The 19,438-nt window shown below is 34.6% G+C and overlaps 4 protein-coding genes across 5 annotated transcripts; 1 reads left to right on the top strand and 3 right to left on the bottom strand.

Annotated features, from left to right (window-relative positions):
- The first annotated feature begins 866 nt into the window (after positions 1–866).
- LOC139861162 (protein NUCLEAR FUSION DEFECTIVE 4) lies at positions 867–4,759 on the top strand. The gene is made up of 3 exons (XM_071849463.1): positions 867–1,292; positions 2,926–3,788; positions 4,157–4,759. The coding sequence occupies exons 1-3, from the start codon at positions 984–986 to the stop codon at positions 4,608–4,610; spliced, it is 1,626 nt and encodes a 541-aa protein (XP_071705564.1). The 5' UTR covers positions 867–983; the 3' UTR covers positions 4,611–4,759.
- Positions 4,760–5,476: 717 nt separating this feature from the next.
- On the bottom strand, positions 5,477–7,312 carry LOC139861152 (uncharacterized). The gene has a single exon (XM_071849453.1). It carries the CDS (start codon positions 7,295–7,297, stop codon positions 5,834–5,836), a length of 1,464 nt encoding a protein of 487 aa, XP_071705554.1. The 5' UTR covers positions 7,298–7,312; the 3' UTR covers positions 5,477–5,833.
- Positions 7,313–9,132: 1,820 nt separating this feature from the next.
- Positions 9,133–12,822, bottom strand: LOC139861133 (growth-regulating factor 4-like). 2 transcript variants are annotated; one of them, XM_071849442.1, is made up of 5 exons: positions 12,687–12,822; positions 12,296–12,539; positions 10,788–11,166; positions 9,624–10,054; positions 9,133–9,394 (listed from the first exon to the last, which is right to left on the bottom strand). In XM_071849442.1, the coding sequence occupies exons 2-5, from the start codon at positions 12,501–12,503 to the stop codon at positions 9,387–9,389; spliced, it is 1,026 nt and encodes a 341-aa protein (XP_071705543.1). In that variant the 5' UTR covers positions 12,504–12,539; positions 12,687–12,822; the 3' UTR covers positions 9,133–9,386. The 2 variants fall into 2 exon arrangements, with proteins under 2 accessions (XP_071705543.1, XP_071705536.1); XM_071849435.1 differs by lacking the exon at positions 12,687–12,822 and having other exon boundaries at positions 12,296–12,631.
- A 1,315-nt stretch (positions 12,823–14,137) lies between these two features.
- On the bottom strand, positions 14,138–19,191 carry LOC139877522 (uncharacterized). The gene is made up of 6 exons (XM_071864986.1): positions 19,134–19,191; positions 18,180–18,248; positions 18,016–18,085; positions 16,907–17,016; positions 15,094–15,208; positions 14,138–14,578 (listed from the first exon to the last, which is right to left on the bottom strand). The coding sequence occupies exons 1-6, from the start codon at positions 19,189–19,191 to the stop codon at positions 14,494–14,496; spliced, it is 507 nt and encodes a 168-aa protein (XP_071721087.1). The 3' UTR covers positions 14,138–14,493.
- Between the last annotated feature and the right edge of the window lie 247 nt (positions 19,192–19,438).

The raw sequence follows: 19,438 nt of genomic DNA, 5'->3' as shown, positions 1-19,438 counted from the left end.
AATGGTGTGTTATGGGAGAAAGTGGTGATGAAAAAGGAGAGAGAAAGCCGATGTGACACTGAGAAAATGTTAAGAAAGATGTCATGGTTGAAATTGTTCTAAGACTATTTGTAGTGGTCGGGGGCGTGGGTTGGGGGCGTGGGTTGTTTTTTGTACCTTTTTGATGACTAGGACGTGTGAGTTGTTTTTTGTGGATTAGCGGTGGTGTGAGTATTTGGTGTGGATTGAAAGTATTGTGATGATGTGTAAAAATATAATTAGGTTAGTTATTAAAAGGGGTATAAAATAATATTTTTAAATTAATAAAAAATTAAAAAAAAGTAAACAACACCGTTGCCTACCCCGTTGCAGCCCCACGGACGCCACCTTTTTTTAGTTCAGCAACGCCTCAATACGGATGAAGAGGGGCAGCGCCTGCTGCCACCTCATCACCCACTCCCTCCTTCCCCAACCGATTAAAGGGGTCTAACAGTCTCTAGTGAACTAACGTCAATGTGCTGTATCCGTGTTCATTTTATTTGTTTTACGTAGTTACCGAGGTGATAATAGTAATATTAAAATAAAATAAAATAAAATAAAATATGAATGAATTGCATTGAAAAGCTAAAAATTAAAATGGGAATTGCGTCCGTACTTGATTCGTAAGGCTTCATCCCACCGCTATCTACAACATATTCACCTTTTCGCTACAAACAAATTTATATATGCAGCTTCCAAATCCAAATCCAAATCCAAATTCATAATAAAACAGTAATAACAATCTATTCAATTCTTTATGCCTATATTTATGGAACTCGTCACCATCAACAAAATAATTTCATCTATCTCTTTATATATGAAGCCACGTAAATATCATAACAAACGCAAATTATATTAAATTCTTCAAAATTCAAACCAACCACCGTTCCACCACCGTCATCCGTACAACGAATTTTCTTCCGGTTACAATTTTGTTACTCATAAAATAATTAAATTAATAAATTATGGCAGGGCAATCTCGAAAATGGATGATTTTAATGGCTAGTATATGGATCCAAGCATTCACGGGTACAAATTTTGACTTTTCGGCCTATTCATCGGAGCTTAAAAAGGTTTTAAGGGTTTCACAAATGCAATTGAATTATTTAGCAACGGCGTCGGATTTAGGGAAGGTATTCGGGTGGTCATCCGGGTTGGCCCTTTTGTATTTGCCTTTATGGGTCGTTATGTTTATTGCAGCTTTCATGGGGCTGTTTGGTTATGGAGTTCAATGGCTTCTAATTCGTAATATTGTTACGTTGCCTTATTTTTTGGTGAGTTTATTTTATTTTTATGTTGTTTATTGTTTATCATTCATCATGCATGCAGATCATTGTTTTCAAAATTGTTTCTTATGGAATTAGTTTCGTGGTAATTTGGCTTACGTACATAATTCGGCAACACCTTAAAACGTGTCATTAAATGTAAACCTAAAAAACACTCCTTATAAGGTTTTAATTGAACGACAAATATTTTTACTCGGATGTACGCAGTTCTAATCGAGTTCTGGAAATTAGATGGACCTATAGATCCTTATTTCCTATTTGTTATAAGTAATAATGTGTTAGGATTATTGGTATTATTCATTTCCTAGCTTTAATTTTTATCAAATAAGAGAAAATCAACCAATTGTGATAAATATTAATCCCATGTAGGCATTTAAATATGTAATAAAGTGACATTAAATGTTATTAGGTAAAACACATAGAAAGTAACGGGAAATTGTACACCAAAATGTTTAACAAAAAATTATCTAGCTAACACAAGTAATGAAGATTATTTCAAGAGTTTGTAGCATAAATTTTTGATAAATGAGGCGAGGCTAAGAAGCCAACAATTATTGGCCATCTTATGTATTTGATGTACACCATATGTAACTTCATCGAGTCCCCTTTCCTTAAAAATACCCGCGGAATTTATTCCGATAAGCCGGGTTGCCCCATGGGAGGTTTTACCAACCATATTCAGGATCCAGGTCCGACTCGCCTGCCCCTCAGGATGATTTAAATGTATTAGCTAGATATTTCAGCTTAAGAGAAAATGGGTCGAATAAGTTAAACATAACAAAAGTTGGCCATAGTAATTATCTTGATCACTAATACCAAAATCATTTAAGAGATACAGGAGTGTTGCTAAGACAACCTAGAATGATATGCCCGTTTAAGCTCATACAAAAAGATTTACGCTTTCACAGTTTCACTTGTTACCCAACAATCCCTGACATCAACACAAAATGAGCCCATGAATTTTGAATTAGTAATTGTATAAGGCGGTGCTAATCAGAGGCGGACCTATGAAGTGTCAACAGGGGTTGGCGGCTGCTGACGGCCCAAATATTTCGGTGTATTTCATGTACATTAAAGTCTGAAGTTTAGTGTATTTATAATTTAAAAGTCGACATTTTGCCCCGTTCTCTTGTTTTTTTTCTTCAAATCTTTAACATTTTGCACCCGCCAAAAAATATTCTTGGATTCAACACTGGTGCTATGTATACTTACTTAAAACTAGAAGTGGTAGAATAGGTGGGTCAGCTAACACTTGAGACTCAAAATTCCGAAACTGATAGATTTGTCCAGTATGATTACAAAAGTATTCAATTCCAATTATAATATAAGCTTTTGATTAAAGTGGTTTAAGAGGCTTTATGCCTTAAAAATATACCGATGACTTTCGACCCATTTGACTCTTTACATTTGTATGTAATACTATCTACCTACTTGACCTTCTAGATATAAAACAGAACCTGAATTAACATTAACATGTTCAAAAGTAAATGAGTCAAATAATTGTCCCTGTAGTTGGAGCTTGCTAATGAAAACCTGAAAATAATGAATTTGAATCCAGCATTTGAAATTGCAAATGAATTGTGTTATTAGAGTTGCAGCTTAAATTACCATTTCAATGCAGGTATTTCTGTTATGCTTATTAGCCGGATGCAGCATCTGTTGGTTCAATACAGTTTGCTTTGTTCTATGCACCGAAAACTTCCCCAAAAATCGACCTTTAGCCATCTCCCTAAGTGTAAGCTTCAATGGCGTAAGTGCAGCCCTTTATAACCTTGCAGCCAAAGCAATCAACCCATCATCCTATTCTCTTTACCTTCTTCTCAACGCCTTTATTCCGCTATTCACCTCGTTTGCAGCCCTCGGTCCAATCCTCAGACAACCTCCACCGAACCCATTTCCATCTACCGTCACCAACAACGATCGATTCATATTCATAATGTTAAACATACTAGCAATTGTTACCGGCCTTTATCTCCTTTTTATCCCTTCAATATCAAACCATGCAAAAGTTATATTCTTTGGTGCAATTGGACTACTTATTCTCCCATTAGGCATCCCGGGTATGGTGTATGCTAGAAACTGGTTTAACATTACTGTATACCCGAAGATTCTGGTCAGCAAATCAAGTTTTTATCTTCTTGATGATGATGATGATAATCATTATAAAGAGCTTGATGATTGTAGTGATGATAACACGTTTGAAAATGGTACAAAAGGGTGTTGGCAGACGTTGATGACGAGCGATAAATTGGGAACGCTTGAGGAAGAACATGATTATAAAAGGCTCCTTCGCAGGATCGATTTTTGGTTGTATTATTTAGCTTACTTTTGCGGTGGAACAATCGGACTAGTTTACAGTAACAATATAGGACAGATTGCACAATCACTTGGTTTAGATTCGAGTACTTCTACACTCATCACACTCTATTCGTCTTTCTCGTTTTTTGGGCGGTTACTTTCAGCAACACCTGATGTCTTGAAAACGTAAGTATATATGCTGAGTTATTTCTCGTTTTGAAGTCAAATTTACCACTCTAATTAGTCATTAAGGATTGCGGTTGTCATTAAGGTGCATTAAATACTTGTACATAACGGTTACTTTTGACTTTAAAGTGGCGGTTATTGAATTTTACAAGCGTTTTATGCACATAAATGACAGCCCTTAGGGTTGTTGTTAGAAAAATCCAAAAATTAATTATAGAGAAAAGGTATTTCGGGTCAACCCATTACGTGTCAAAAAATAGTGGTCATCTGAAGCCAAACTATATTGACCCGTTACCTCATCATCCCGACCCATTCATTTTGCCACCTCTATTCCTTACACAACTTTTTGTCTTTATGCATTTTTGTAGGAAATTGTACTTGCCAAGGACCGGATGGCTAGCCATTGCACTCGTGCCAACACCGCTAGCATTTCTCATACTTTCAATGACAGAAACCGAGTTAGCACTTCAAATTGGAACTTCGCTTATCGGGTTAAGCTCTGGGTTCATTTTTTCAGCAGCTGTATCAATAACATCCGATCTTTTTGGACCTAAAAGTATGGGCGTAAATCACAACATTCTGATCACAAATATCCCATCTGGGTCAGTCATCTATGGTCTTCTTTCAGCCATCATTTATGATAACAATTCGACTTCATTAATGAAACTTTCCGTTTGTATGGGAAAAAGATGCTATTATGCAACTTTTGTATTATGGGGTTGTCTTTCAGTTCTGGGATTAGTTTCAACTGTGTTACTGTACTTAAGAACAAGACATGCTTATGATAGATTTGATCATAATCGTAGGACTATAGTATCGTGACGATAATGCCACTATATCCTGTTAGTTTTCAACTGTGCTTCAATGGACAGGCAGCATTTTTTTTTTAGTCTCCCATAGGTATGAATGTTTATGGTAAGAAGAATGTGCACATATTTGTCATGTTTCTAGAAACAGAAGATTGAGAGTGGTGAAACCTATCTTAATTTGTTCATATGTTGGAACTTTCTTGAAATAACTAATTTTCATATTGGTTAACTGAATTTAGGGGTGTCCAGAAGTAGATATGGACTAACAGAACCAAAGATGTTGATCTGCCCACCCTGTACTCAAATCTCCATTTTTGGTTTGATACTTTGATTCGAGACTTGTGTAGTTTTGAAACCATTTTTTCGTCAACTCTTAGTACAATAACAACAATAACCAATCCCGCACATGCGAGGTATGGGGAGGTGAGATGTAGAGAATCCTTTCACTACCCTAAAATCCTGATCATTGGGTTCGGTCTGGTATTACTTCTTAGACCATAAACTAACCCGTCTTTTCGATGTTGAGAAACAAATTTTGTACTTAAACTTCATTTATACAATAAATTTTCAAAATAGAGATCGCCTAGTTGTGCTTAATGGGCGTAGTGATGTTCACCGTGTTATTGTGGGAAATCGTTTGCACGAACATATGGTTTCGCTTTATACTTTAAACACCGTTTCACTAGTTTATAATTACCATACACATATTGACGATTAATACAAACTACAAACATTTTTGTTAAATGAAAAAAAAAAAAGAAAAAGAATATACCTATATTGTCACAAGAGTAAACAAAAAAACTTCATTTAAAAGAGAACCAAAAAATCATTTTAAAAGGAAAAATAATAGAAAATGCCAAAAGATATTTAAATGAATTACGAGTATACCCTTGCTAGTGAACAGTTACAAATGACAACCATTTGTGCTCAAAACAACGAATGATTTGATACCCAAATTGGTTTGGGCAATGTATGTAAAGTGGTTTGAAATATGTACATATTATGTAATATGTAATACTCACCCATTCTGCTTTACTGATATAATTACTTAAGAAAGGAAAAAACAGAAAAAAACACTAAAGAATACAATTGATGAAAACATATTGTAACATTAAATCTATACCCTCTTGAAGTTGCAAATTCAAACCTCTGTAGAAACAACAATGTATCAGGTTTTTAACTGTTTCAATATAACCTAAGAGAATCATCAAGGACCAAATAAGACACACTAACAATCTAAGGGTAGATACAAAAAGTTTCTTTCTTTATACAAAGAAACAGCCTTTCATACGCTAACGCCATTTTTCGAGCAGTAAACATTGAAATTGCAAACCTTTGGCAGGCTTTTCCTCGTTGAACGAGCCGTTTGGGACCTTCTGCCGCTACTATCTCCAACGTCTCAACCAATGACTCGACATTTGGTGAAAACATAAAACCGTACTCATCGTCAACAAGAATAGTTCCTTTGATGCTCGGAAACCTTGAAGCCATAACTGGCTTCCCAGCCATCATAGCTTCCATAAGGGTCAAATCGAGCCCTTGTGGTCTGAGAGTCGGGTTCACAAAAATATCAATCCCATTATAGAACCCGCGAAGCTCTGATGGGCTCATGGACCCTAGTACTATGACTTGGGACCCTAACTCCATGTACCTTTGTTGCCATGGTCCAGCACCAGCCACCACCAAATATACATTTTTGTACTTTTTCATTAGTTTTGCAAAAGCTTCATAGAGTAAAGGGTGTCCTTTATCTTTGACTAGTCTCCCAGCCACACCTAGGAGTAAACTTGCATTTTGTGGTACACCAATTTTGGATCTAAACTTTTTCCCTAATTCGGGATCTTCTCGAAAATCATCCTCGTTTACACCGTTAACAATCACGTGGACTCGTTTACTTGGGATTTGGTAGACATCTCTTAGCATTTCTCCACAACTGTCGCTAATCGCGATATGATGTTGGTAGTTTCTAAAGAATCGGATTTCGTTCAAGACTTTCGGGATCATGACTTGTAAGCTCTTATTAAAATTTTGAGACATTTGCTCATTGGGCCGTCTTAACAAATCTTGGTAGATACTCGATGAAACGCTTTCTAGTGCAATACCATGCCATGAAACCGCAAGATTTGGGATATTTCTTGCTTTATAATGAGGTAATGCGACACTCTCGGTATGGATCACGTCAAAGTGACGTTTATCGTTCTCCACCTCATATTGCTCCCACGCTTTGTTGTAATGCCATTCGCCCGGGTCACCTTCATGAAAATGTACAATCGGTTCATTGGTGGTTTTTTTTGTATTCATTAAAGTAACATCTTCATGTGGTGGTGAAGTGAAGATATGAATCTCGTGTCCACGAGTGGCTAAAGCCATGTATAAAGTATAGGCGTGACGTTCCATCCCTCCGGGCGTTGTCCCAACTGGCCATTTTCTAGTGAAAACGGCTATTTTGAGGGCAACAGTTGGAGGGATGCTTGAGGAGAAGGTTAAATGGTTCCATGAGAACTCTGCGGACCGTAGGTCCCCAGAGAAGGAACCGGCGGTGGTGGTGGAAAAGGTGTTGCAAATAGTGGCTGGAGGTGTGTGGAGGAGGAGGAGGGCTGGGATGGTGAAAAGGATGACACAAAAGAGGGTGGTGGCTAAACTAGATTGGATAGAGCAATTGGGCCGTTTGGGCTTGGTGGTGGTGGTGGTGAGAACCATGGTGGTTGTGGTGGTGGTGGTGGTTTTGGGTGGTGAAGAAGGTGAAATCTTTTTTGGGTAAATTGGTCTAGCTTTTGTAGTTGTGAACATTGTTCTTGTGGGAATATAGACAAGGGTGGCATTGGGAAGGTATGCATGCACTTAAGTGCTTTTTTTTGTTACTTTTTCAAGTGCTTTTCTCACGCTTCTTTTGGGAAATTGGAAGTGTGTATTCTTGTGACTCACATTTTCCTCTTGACTTGCAATATTAATACTTTATTAGTATTAGTATTAGTATTATTATTATATATTAAATATAGAATATAGATATTAAATAATAGTAATGTGATAATAACAACACACATACTAATCTTATTTTTTGAGATGTATTATATTAGGATATATCCATAAATCAACTGGTTCATTTTGCATTTATATATTTTACTAAAGAAAAAGTTACCATTAAGGTGGTATTTGTTTTTTTAAGATGTTTTTGTCTGAAGATCTGAGGATCACGTCTGTAAAGAAGATGTGGTCTGAAGGTCTGCATGCTGAATATTAAAGACTATTTTTATATCGTTTTTATATCTGCAAAATAATTTAATCATGTCTGCAGCAGATAGAAACACATTTCTAAATCTGCGAGGTTGCAGACATAATAATACATTATTTTATCTTATATCTTCAGAAAAACAAACAGTATGCAGTAAAACGTCTAATAAGATCTTCTGACTTCTGACTGAAGTAAGCATGGCTGTAAAAATCACCAAATTATACCATTAACGTTCTGCAATATTTTTACAGCATAGCATATTTTCACCTTTTTAGGAAAAGTAAATACCAACTTAAAAAAAGCATGATAATGTAAGAATAAAGAAATTTGTACTTAATAGGAGTAATAGAACACATTGTTATAAACGATAAACTTTGGTAAATCTTGTTTGGTTATTTAAGTTGGAATAGTTTTTTTTTTAAAGAGGAGTTGTAATCACAATACTTACTGATTTTAATAAATTAAAAAACAAAATGAAAGGTCAAACATTTAAAAAGTCAAACATTTGTGAGTGGTTAATTGCCTGATATTGGACGCATTGGAATTAAGATGTTGACTAGCTGGACATGTGGAGTATGAAGAGTAAAATTAGGCAGATTGTGAGGGCTTTATATGTGAAAAAAAGAAAGAAGAAACTTTTTGACTTGTGCAAGTCTCACCCCTATACATATGTTTATCTAGAAATGGTGCGTATTCAACAATTAAAGGGTGCTTACAGGTTATTGCTTAGCCTTAAATAAAGCACCCCCATGTAACTACCTTTATATTTTACACATTCTCTATTAAACTAATAGTAGACTTGTCACTTTTAATTGGTTTCTACTTCTATAATTATTTTAGAGTACATAGAAAGTTAAATCATAGTTAGGATCTTATACTTGTGAATTGGGTAAAACATATCATTCCTGTAAGACCACTTAAAGTGTGCCAAGCACGCCCCGTGGTGCGATCACACCATGTTGTAACTTTGCATCAAAATTTAAGGTGTACATGGTCTTTGAGCACACCAAGTATTAACTTTGGGTCGATCTTGGTGCAACAAGGCTTTGGTTCTGCAAGTTTAGCTAGAAACTAAAAGGAGATAAAATAAGACGGTTGGAGACATCGGGTGCCAGAGGGGTTCGGTTGACCAGTCAACATTGTTGTTCTATTTTCTATTTTTTGTATAACTAATTAACGACTCATATGACAACAAAAATTATACTCGGATGTAACATTGTTGTTCCATTTGGGCCATAGGGAAGTTTTTTTTTAAGTAGAACCAACATGAACCAGAGCCGAGCAAATTCTAAATGGACTGAAATTATCAGTGGTCTGTAATTAATTAAAATGCCAAAAAGCTGTCATGTACACTTAACAAAAGCCAAACATTTAGTTCAGAATACAGAATACTTCAACAAGCATTTTGACAGTTGTTAAGCCACAAGATAGCTAACATAAGGACCAAAAGAATAAAGGTTCCAATTAGATTCAGGAGTTGCGCGAACCTGTTACAAGTGTAGATCATACAACAGTATCCCCTTGCACGAATTACTCCATGATAGCAAGCAGCTTTTCTTAAGCATCTGCATGTAATTAAAAAGTATCAGTAGAATTCAAGTCTGTTCAAATAGAGTCACACATACGGGCTATGCACAAAATCTTCTAAAACAGTTTTTCCAAAAAAAAAAAAAAACTATTAATGAAATAATTAAAATTTGTTATCATTAAGACCCAATCTGACCCCTCAAAAAATACCGATTTTGACCCAACCGCAGAATTTTCCACGTCTAAGATGCATGTATGAAGACGCACCATTAAGAGGGAACGCATTTCTCGAGTTAAAATCAGGGTCCATCGACATGGACAACTGAGTCGTAGCATCACAACTGGACCATGCTTCTTTGACTTGCGGGCACTCGTTAGAAAACGAAAGCATTGAATGCTGATCATCATTTATCTGCTCTAGTGACCCGAGCTCACTACCAAAAAAGCAATGTTGTTGCGTTTCTTTTGACATAGAAGTAGCACTAACCATGGGGTTAAAAGCATTTCCCATGTTTAGCTGCAACAAGTTACTTTGTAAGTATGAATCATTTATTGGCTTCAATAAGGGATTTGTAGAAACTTGAGAAGACAATAAGCCCCATGAATTGTCTAGATTAGAGTCCATTTCGAGACCCCTCACTTCTCCTCCAGAAGGGTAACTTTGACCATCAACATTGAAAGTCAACCCTTGAGAGTAGCTGCAGATATCAAGATAAATCTCAATTTAGTTAACTTGATAACAAGAAGCACACTTCATTCAGTATTTGGAAATACAAGTACTTGGTTACACTGTCGCAGTGTCATTATTATTTTTTATGAATAAAATATGTAACTAGAAACACAAATTGTCACTGAATTACAGCAATATCTGCTACTGTACCTAAGATCGAAACAAAAAAGTTTATAATTGAAAAAAACAAAAACTGAACAGAATAAAAATTGTGGTAGTTTAGTAGGTTATAACTTCCAGTATTCTAGGCGATGATAATTTGAGGAAGTTCATATCGAAGTGTAAGCAGTATATAGACCAATAACGCGATAACCAATTGTCTAAGTACCTTATATATATTAATATCCCTCATTCATATGCTACCCCTCATTCATATGCTACGATATCCAAGTATGTATGTAGGTACAGGATATATTACATACAAATGATATTCAATTTTCAAACTCAATGGGGATGCATTTTGAACCAAGTAATGTGTTAACTGTACACAGCGAAAACATCGGTTCAACTCTTACAGTAAAATTAATAGCTAATATAGCTAATAATGATAAAAAGAACAATACGCTTATTGCAAAATATTCGGAAAGGAGTAAATTCTAATAAATTTTTGGTAAGTGTGAACAGTGAAATATGAGGAATTGGTACTACTAAAACGAGAAACAATCTCACAAAATATCAGCGAATGAATGAAAATATAGTACCTAAGATTTCTGTTGTTGATCATGTATGGACCAGTATCCATATGCAACTTTGACACATTGCTTCCAAAATCAAGAGTCCCTGAATTAGTGAAGGAATACAACGATTGGTTTACACTGCTTACATTCTGTAAGCTCCCCCTGCCACTGCCAGTACTGTTAACCGTACCAACACAAGACAACGCAGGTGATAACGACTGAGAAGACGATTGAGATTCCACAGGCTTTCTTGAACGATTACGGCCACGGTTCATGTGCCGCTCACAGTATTTTGATTCATGATAGGCATCTTTGGAGCATCTCCATTTCTTACCATCAGTCCTCCGACATCTTCCGGGCTCAGGGTCAAACTTTTTCCCGTATAATGAACAATAGCCCAATACTAGATAAAGTTTGAAAGTGACCATAAGTAATGCAGATTAAAAAGGAAACTTTATGCACATGAAAGAGAAATACAAGGGATGTAACTGAGAAAGAAGAGCATTTACAACAAGTGTCTAAATCAGTTTTCTAAATTAGTTTCAAGGTCTCAAAGATCGAAAGTCAAACTCCTCCAGAAAAGTGTCAATTAAATTTAGACGTGTGGATGCATAATTCTTGACGTTTTGTAATTATCAGCAAATTCATCTGACACTGAACCCACAAACATAGATTCATGATTTGAATTAGAATGAAGCATCACATGTAGAAGTCTTAAACATCAAAAGTAAACTATAACTTTTGGTGCAGACAGCAAGAAATTGCAATGTACTATTCACTTCTAACATATACATATCGGTATATACCAAGGTTGCAAAATACGTGAGACGGGGTCGAGACGGTCGGGTCCTAAAAAGGTCGAGACGTTCAAGACGGGGTCGAGACGGACGTTGACCAAACAAGACTTTTAAATATATAAGTATATAAATGTATATATGTATACATATTTTAAAGCCAAAAACTTTAATTGACTAATTTGTACCCATAATCGCTATCACCGTTAATTTAATACAAAAAGTTTAAACTAAAATACAACAAATTTGACCGATTTTTCCGACTTTCTGGCTTTTCCGAAATTTGAGACTTTAACCCAATTTTTTTCAACTTTGACCCGAATTTTGACCGTTGACTGTCATATTAGACAGTTTTCTTCGAGACGAGACGGGTAGTCACCAAACCGTCGCAACGGCTTGAGACGAGGTCTTTTGCAACAGTGGTATATACACACATACATAAAGTACTTCTCGTAAGCCTATATATCACCAAAAAAGAATATTGAATTGTATTTTGTTGCAGGTTTGCCTTATGTCTAATAATAAAGTTCCCTGGCAAATCGGTGCACATCTCATACAGGCATACAGCAACTTAAACTAGTGCATATAATTTCATACAGGCTTATTTGAGCTTCCAATATACACTGTTGCAAAATCTTAATCTACTCAAAATAGAATCATCAAACAAACAAAAAATTACGGAGTATGAAATATGAAAATCTGGCAATAGCAAGTAAACAAAAGATGGAATTAACTTACAATTAGATTGATTAAAAAACCTAGCAGATAAGGCTTCTAAACTCCTTCTAATTGGCAAAACTAGGTCAGAAGGAACAGGCACTCCTGCAACCATATACTTATAAATTAAAGCTTGATGTTCCAGCTCCTGCCATTGCACCGCCGTGAACGGCGGCCGGTAGACATCTCCACCGCTTCCGCTCACCGCCACCGATACGCTGTCACTCATCGTCCTTCCGGTAACCACTAGCTTGTTGTTTGTTTACTGCAACAGATGTAAGTAAACACGGTATAAATTATATATTATTATTGTTTACGATTATTAAATCTAGGTAAACGTAGAAAGATATAGACATATGTATGTATAGGTTAATAGCAAATGAACTAATGTAAAGAGAGTAGAAGGTTGAACCTTTGAAGAAAAGGATCTAGGGTTTGGTTGTAATTGTGGATAATAAACAATTAGTAGGAAATTGGAATTACAGGTCGGAGGCGGTGGAGATTTTAGACGGTAAAAATTAAATCATACTCCGTAACCGTTACATACTTGCTTGGATTACTACGTATTTTATTTCACTCGGTATTTGGTTTACAGACAACGTAATTTTATTTATAAAAAAAAAGACAACCTGAGATCATTTCCAACCCTCACGGTGATATTACATGCAGGCCAAAAAGTGTAAAAAAAAAAAAAAAAAAAATGCAAACTGTGATTAGGCACTGATGTTTTTTAATTGATGTGTCAGTTTTTTGTGTCAAATATTGAGTAGAGTGATAAATCTGATTGAAAATTGAGAGGAAAAAATAAATTAATAATAATAAATATATATTAATTAAAATTAAAAATTATGTGATTGGATGAGGGAGGAACTCAAGGATAAAAGAAGCTCGTCACCTCCATGACTAAAGAAATTTGGAGGAACAAACTAGGGGCCGTCAGATTTCGTCAAATGTTGCCAATTAGAACTGACGGAGCAAAGAAACGCCTGATTGGAGGTGGTCTAATACTTTATTCAAATTTATTTTATTAGTTATTTAAATTTATATTATATATAACCCTTTTTAATTTTTAATAATAACATCTCTTTCTATTTCTATTTTCTTTATATATAAAAAAAATACAAACAATAAAATAAATTAGAAATTTTCAACAATTAAATTAACAAATTATAAATAATATCGTATAATTTGGTCATCTATTTGAAGTATTTTGACTAATAGTACGATAACAAAAAATCACGCTTGATCAATCAAAAATGATCCTCACCAGAGGTGAAGCCAGGATTTACAGATAAGGGTGGCTTAGTCGTTAATCGGATAATTACAACAACAAAAAAAGTTGCATTAACAAGTCATAACATTAAATTCAATATTTAGGCCTTGAATAAAGACTTGCAATTATTTATGCATAATAATACAAATAAAACTTACGTCTCGATTGGGCCTTGTGGTGGCTGAGCACCTCTAAGTCCCCCTTTATCTCCACCCTTGATCCTCACTCTAACGTTGAATATATTGATGGACGTATTGATATTGAATGTGCTAATTTTAAGGGATTTTTCAATAATTTGCTTTTGTATGTTATGTATACCTTCTAAATACACAATTTATCTTAGTTTAATAAACGTAAAGGAAAATGAGAATGTAATTTTGATTAATTTTTGTTTGATAAAACACTGTTTGTATATCCAATTCCAAGGATCTACTTGTGATAACTACATAAGAACACTAGCATGTAAGGGGCATAACACAATGAAAAATCAAAGTTGCTTTAAACGGTAAGAATAGTACAAAGATACAATTAAACCAGAAAGAAGCATATGAGAACTGGGACTATACCAAACAATTTAACAAAGAGGCCTCAATTGGTGTCTACATTGGATGCAACAAACATGTGTTGTTCTGAATAGAATAACTAGACTTAAACAGAAATTAGAATAAGTAGAGCTACAAAAGGAAGAAGCCTTAACAATCTATTTAAACAAGCAATTATGAACTACTGATTCGACTAAAATAGTAAAATAAATATAATTGATTAATTGACCTAAAAAGAGCTTTAAGGACTCGCACGGATAGTTGACTATTTTTTTTATGTAACCAATTTGACCTAGCCAAGATCGACCTATTCATGCCTAAAAGAGTCTGACATTTCCATACATTTAGTAAATACCACCGAAATACACCACAAAGAAATACTAAAGTATCATCTGGCTGTACATTCAAAGATTTCTTCGTTCCAACTGAAATACAAAACGATCAACGGCAGCCATAGCACGAGATGCTGCACCAATGGAGCCATCATATCTGCAGCAGCTCATTACAAAACAAAAGTATATAAAAAAAAAAAAAAAAATTGCATCTTTTGATGGTAACATCTATATAAAGATCATGTACAAGTTATCATTTCAACTCATTCATTTATGAATAGGTAGACAATGGACTTAGGGCTGTCTAGTCATCTAGATTCTAGAGACATGCTGAAAAATAATGCCCTTCACACCAAACACTTATGTTTTCACTGAAGAATGACAGGTAAAAATAGCCAAGTAGGAAATGGGTCAAATGGTTTAAAAGTTGCCCAAAATGTAGAACCGCCTACCATGTTAGTCAAAAAATAGAGTACTATAGAATTAATAGTCATTGTAGCTATACAAGGTAATTGTGTGCTTAAAAAAATTGAGAAGAAGTATTTAAGGTTAACCCAACCTGACGGGTTCAAAATTGCACATGAATGTTTTAACTTTTTTGCGCCATTACTGGACCCACCCATTTTGCCACGTCTAGTGTAAGGAAAGAAGAGGTGAAATATGTTTTCTTACAGAGTAACAAATAGGAAAGATGGTGTCTTGTACACTATTGCTCCTTCACCAGCAGGCTTTGAAGTGTTCATGCACCTTCCACAAAACCAATTCTCGTGTATTGACGTAACAACATCTGTCAAAAAAAAACCAGTTGAGAAATTTGTGTGAAGATGGTATAGCTTCTTATGTCATCTTTGGATGTACATTTTACAAAACGTAACATGATATTGAATAATCATAATCAGATGATTCAGATAACAATATTTTCTGAATATTCTAAGGAGCTAATAGATAACCAGCAAAAAAAACATTTTTTTTCTTCATAAAATGCATATACATTGTGAAACGGGAGTAACAATTTTTTGAATTATGTTAAAAAATTAGTAAATAGGTGATCATATTTTATACATGATGTGAAACTAATTATTTGACCCCTAAATAACTAGTTATATAAAACATAACATGTTTTAAAATTTAACAATATTACTAAAGTCCCGATAATCGTATAACGACTTCCAAAATGCAAACCCCTAAGAAACCAAAAAGCAAACTACGTGGTAAAGTTAGAATATGGGCCTAGAGAGCGCAACGTGCACTTGAATTAGCACTAATTGGGTGCATTAACTCAAAAAAGCTAAAATTTCACAAACACGAGCTTCACCCAAGACTTAGACTAGATAATAAAGTTGTTGCAGAAACTAATTTGAATGCAGACATAAACATGTGAAAAGCTTTAAGCCATATAAGTGACAACAATGAGCTATAAAAACAATTTAAGCAAATTACACATGCCTCTTGTCCACTATCCTCTACTAGTATGATGATAATTGATAAAGATGAAGAGATGCAATTGACAAAAATAAATAAATAAATGACATTTTTACATTCCTCGTCCCTGTGGTTTGACACAAATAACACTCCTCGTCCTTATACTTTTTTTTTTTGCTTCACTCGTCCCTAATGTATTTACTTTATACATTCCTCGTCCTTCCGTCCCAATTGCTGTTAGTTTTAGACGTTAAGTTAAGTCATGTGCAAGGCATGTGAGGGTATTTTAGTCTTTGTTGTGCCTTTTCTCTCTTACCTAATCAACCAACTTCCCCAAAATCATATCTTCATCCTTCTCAAACTAAACTGAAACAAAACTAAACTGAAACACATATTTATACAAGAAACAGTAGGTAACCATGGGATGATGACATCTTCAACCCCCACCACCTCCGCCATCTTCAACCAGCATCATCGACGTCATCTTCAACCCCCACCACCACAATCATCTTCACCAACCACCATCACAATCATCTTTACCCACTACCACCGCAATCATCTTCAACAACATCACTTTCTGAGATTTAATCCTTCATCAACATCTCACCAGATTATAACAAATATCAACAATCATATACACATCGTCATCATACAACAGATTCAATTAAGGATTTTGATGATGTTTTATCTAATGATTCATCACAAATGATGTTTATCGCAGCCTTTGGAATATCGATTTCCTACTTCAATTCAATCAGATTGATTTTTTGGTTTCATGATTAGATTCAGTGGTGGTAGGATCCACTGGTGCAGATTCATACTCGTAAGGAAGAGGAGTGTTATTTGTGTCAAACCACAGGGACGAGGAATGTAAAAATGTCTAAATAAATAACAATAAAATAAAATAATAGAACTAGACACTTTAATATGCTAAAACTAGTGGTAACCAAAGACAATATTGGGTGAACTTAATAGATAGAGGTTAGTTAAGTGACTACATCCTACGGTAAATAATGATGACGGTAAGGCTTCAAAGGCTTTAAAGTGTATTTTTCGAACTTACATTGATTTGAATTGATAAAGAAGCTTTCACTCTGGTAATTGGCTCGTTTGACGAAGTTCACAAACTCACCCACTTCAATGGGATCTGCTTCTATACCCTCCTCCTCTGCACTGCAAACATCAAGATTAATTTTTAAATGATTTATTGTGTCCAGACATTATTATAAATCAACATCGATAAACGATAGCAAAAAAGGTAAAAGAAAGAAACACTCAGTGACACCAATAAGACAGCATCAACATGTGTACCCAAAGTATTTGTTGTATTGTCATATATCGTAAGAAACCAACTTTTTACCAATTCAGCTTTTAATGCTTGAAGAGTTAAAGCAAAGTCACAATGACATGCAACGAGTCTTCTAACTGAATGAACCATTCATATTATTACTTAGCATGTTTTGACAGATTTGGGGTTTTATGAAAACATATTTACATAAGACTACTACAACCCTTGTTTTATCACCTATTCAAGTCAATACAAGCTAGAGAAAAGTCCACATGTAAATTCCTTACCATCTGTGTCACACAAACTAACATAGAGCAAAGACTGTCTTACAGAATTATCTGATATGCATAATGCATAATCTACATAAAAGCTCAAGTTCATCAAATGAAAATCAAGGCCTTTCAAGAGGTGCAATCCATCGAGCAAAACAAAACCAAGTTGAAGAAGATATGACTGATTAAACAACATATAACGGAACAAAATCTTTAAGTACATTACATAATATGAGAAGGTTCTCTACGTCCCTGAAAAAAAACTTCAAACTTGGTTTAGGACTATCACTTCGAAGTTTAAGTAAGTTTTTTTACTAAATAAATAAAAAGTAATAAAGAATTTGCTAACGTTTACAAAATTTCACTTGCTAACTACAATTGGATAGTTTATGTCAACGATCATTAATCATCAAACATAAGCATCACTAATTAATTTTATATTAAACATGGACTTCTGGATTACTTGAGTACTACCATCCACTCTTAAATACACAATATTCATTGCCATGAGTGTACACTAACTTCGTGAATAACATGTATGAAATTGAAACATCATGAAAAAAGTATATCATAGTAAAACTTCAGATGTGTAAATATACTTGATAAGCTTACATTGTAGATAGCAGACGTGAAGGTCCAGTTGGATCGTAGTTGATTAATATAGCAGCCTTCAATGGCAGACCTATATATTACGTAGTACAAATTAACAGCACATTTATTTATATTTCGTATGAAATCGGATACATATAAACCACAACAGAGTTTCGATCACACACCAGAAGAACCAACAGAGTTACATGCCCATTTTTCCCAGGTTCGGTTCAGAAGAGCCCAATCCATACTGGCTGGTTTCAATTGCACAGCAAATACAGATAGTGAAAACAATGTTATGGAAGTAAAGTTGAATTAGGTTAGCAAAATACATTTTATTTAATTAAATAAATTTGGAAGTTTTTGACCAAATACTCATTCAGACTTAATGTTTCTGCAATTGCATACTTTCAAAATAGGAGCACTTATCATCAAAATAAGCTATAACGCAGTACTTATCATCAAAACACATAAAAATGATTATTTCGTAGTTATAAAATAAACAATTTGATGAAGAGTATTAAAACCTAATTTTGCAGTTGTTCTATAAAATGAGTTATAGCTCGATTATACAACGAATTGTATAGTTTTGAACTCGTTGTGGAAAAAAAAATATACCGTTGGATTATATGAGCAGATTCCGGGATGTGAAATACTCCCGCTACACGAGCAGTTCCGGCAGGGTTTTGGAGAAAGTGAGAAAGCGGTAAAAATCTTAGTGTTTTTATTTTTATTTTTATTTATACCTTAAACCCGCGGATTCGCAGGTTTCGACAATTAAATTTATATAAAAAAAAATAAAAAAATTGCTTTATCTATATTTAAGAGACAAACCACCAATGATTTATAAAAAAACAAATGAAGAACAGTTAAACAAAATATTATATGTAAATAAGAAATATGCAAACATTAAATGAAACATAAACATAGTTGAAATAGCTAAAAAAGAGTTAATTACATCGATGGTCTCTGTGGTTTTATCTAAATTACGTCGGTCATCCCTATTTCTTTAAAATTATATGAGCCGTCCCTGTGGTTTTTAATTCCAACGGCACTGGTCCAATTTGACACTTCTATTAGATGTTTCCGTTACCAGGAGACACATGTTGTGCACGTGATGGGTACATACGTAATATTACATTGGTACTCTAATTGGTGTGATCCAGTGTCGTTCTGTGACAATCGCTCCAAATCCATATGGACGAACACGTCATTCATTGATTTCATTGCGAGGTATTTGACCTCTATATGATACATTTTGTAAACATTGCATTCTTTTGAAAAGGCACACCATAAATGAATATTTAAATCAAAGGTTTTCGACATCTGATGATTTCTACATATAGACAATCACCATAAATAATAGTTTACAACAGTATTTCCGTTGACAATGCAGTCAAAATAAGATACATGGTGATGATTTGGTGAACGCAACGTCTCCTTG

This window comes from Rutidosis leptorrhynchoides, chromosome 1 (assembly GCF_046630445.1).
Source record: "Rutidosis leptorrhynchoides isolate AG116_Rl617_1_P2 chromosome 1, CSIRO_AGI_Rlap_v1, whole genome shotgun sequence".
NCBI lineage: Eukaryota > Viridiplantae > Streptophyta > Magnoliopsida > Asterales > Asteraceae > Rutidosis > Rutidosis leptorrhynchoides.
Note: the sequence above shows the minus strand (reverse complement) of the source record. Positions and strands in the feature narration are given on the sequence as shown.

What these genes read in the sequence shown, in the direction of transcription:
- LOC139861162 (XM_071849463.1), top strand. Translation starts at nt 984, where the DNA reads ATGGCAGGGCAATCTCGAAAATGGATGATTTTAATGGCTAGTATATGG. An exon ending in TTACGTTGCCTTATTTTTTG is followed by an intron (nt 1,293 to 2,925) that starts GTGAGTTTATTT and finishes ATTTCAATGCAG; the next exon opens with GTATTTCTGTTATGCTTATT. An exon ending in ACACCTGATGTCTTGAAAAC is followed by an intron (nt 3,789 to 4,156) that starts GTAAGTATATAT and finishes GCATTTTTGTAG; the next exon opens with GAAATTGTACTTGCCAAGGA.
- LOC139861152 (XM_071849453.1), bottom strand. Translation starts at nt 7,297, where the DNA reads ATGGTTCTCACCACCACCACCACCAAGCCCAAACGGCCCAATTGCTCT.
- LOC139861133 (XM_071849442.1), bottom strand. Translation starts at nt 12,503, where the DNA reads ATGAGTGACAGCGTATCGGTGGCGGTGAGCGGAAGCGGTGGAGATGTC. An exon ending in GTTTTTTAATCAATCTAATT is followed by an intron (nt 11,167 to 12,295) that starts GTAAGTTAATTC and finishes AACTTTATCTAG; the next exon opens with TATTGGGCTATTGTTCATTA. An exon ending in ATCAACAACAGAAATCTTAG is followed by an intron (nt 10,055 to 10,787) that starts GTACTATATTTT and finishes TGATATCTGCAG; the next exon opens with CTACTCTCAAGGGTTGACTT.
- LOC139877522 (XM_071864986.1), bottom strand. Translation starts at nt 19,191, where the DNA reads ATGGATTTGGAGCGATTGTCACAGAACGACACTGGATCACACCAATTA. An exon ending in TCACGTCTGCTATCTACAAT is followed by an intron (nt 17,017 to 18,015) that starts GTAAGCTTATCA and finishes TGATGTTTGCAG; the next exon opens with TGCAGAGGAGGAGGGTATAG. An exon ending in TCTTTCCTATTTGTTACTCT is followed by an intron (nt 14,579 to 15,093) that starts GTAAGAAAACAT and finishes GAGCTGCTGCAG; the next exon opens with ATATGATGGCTCCATTGGTG.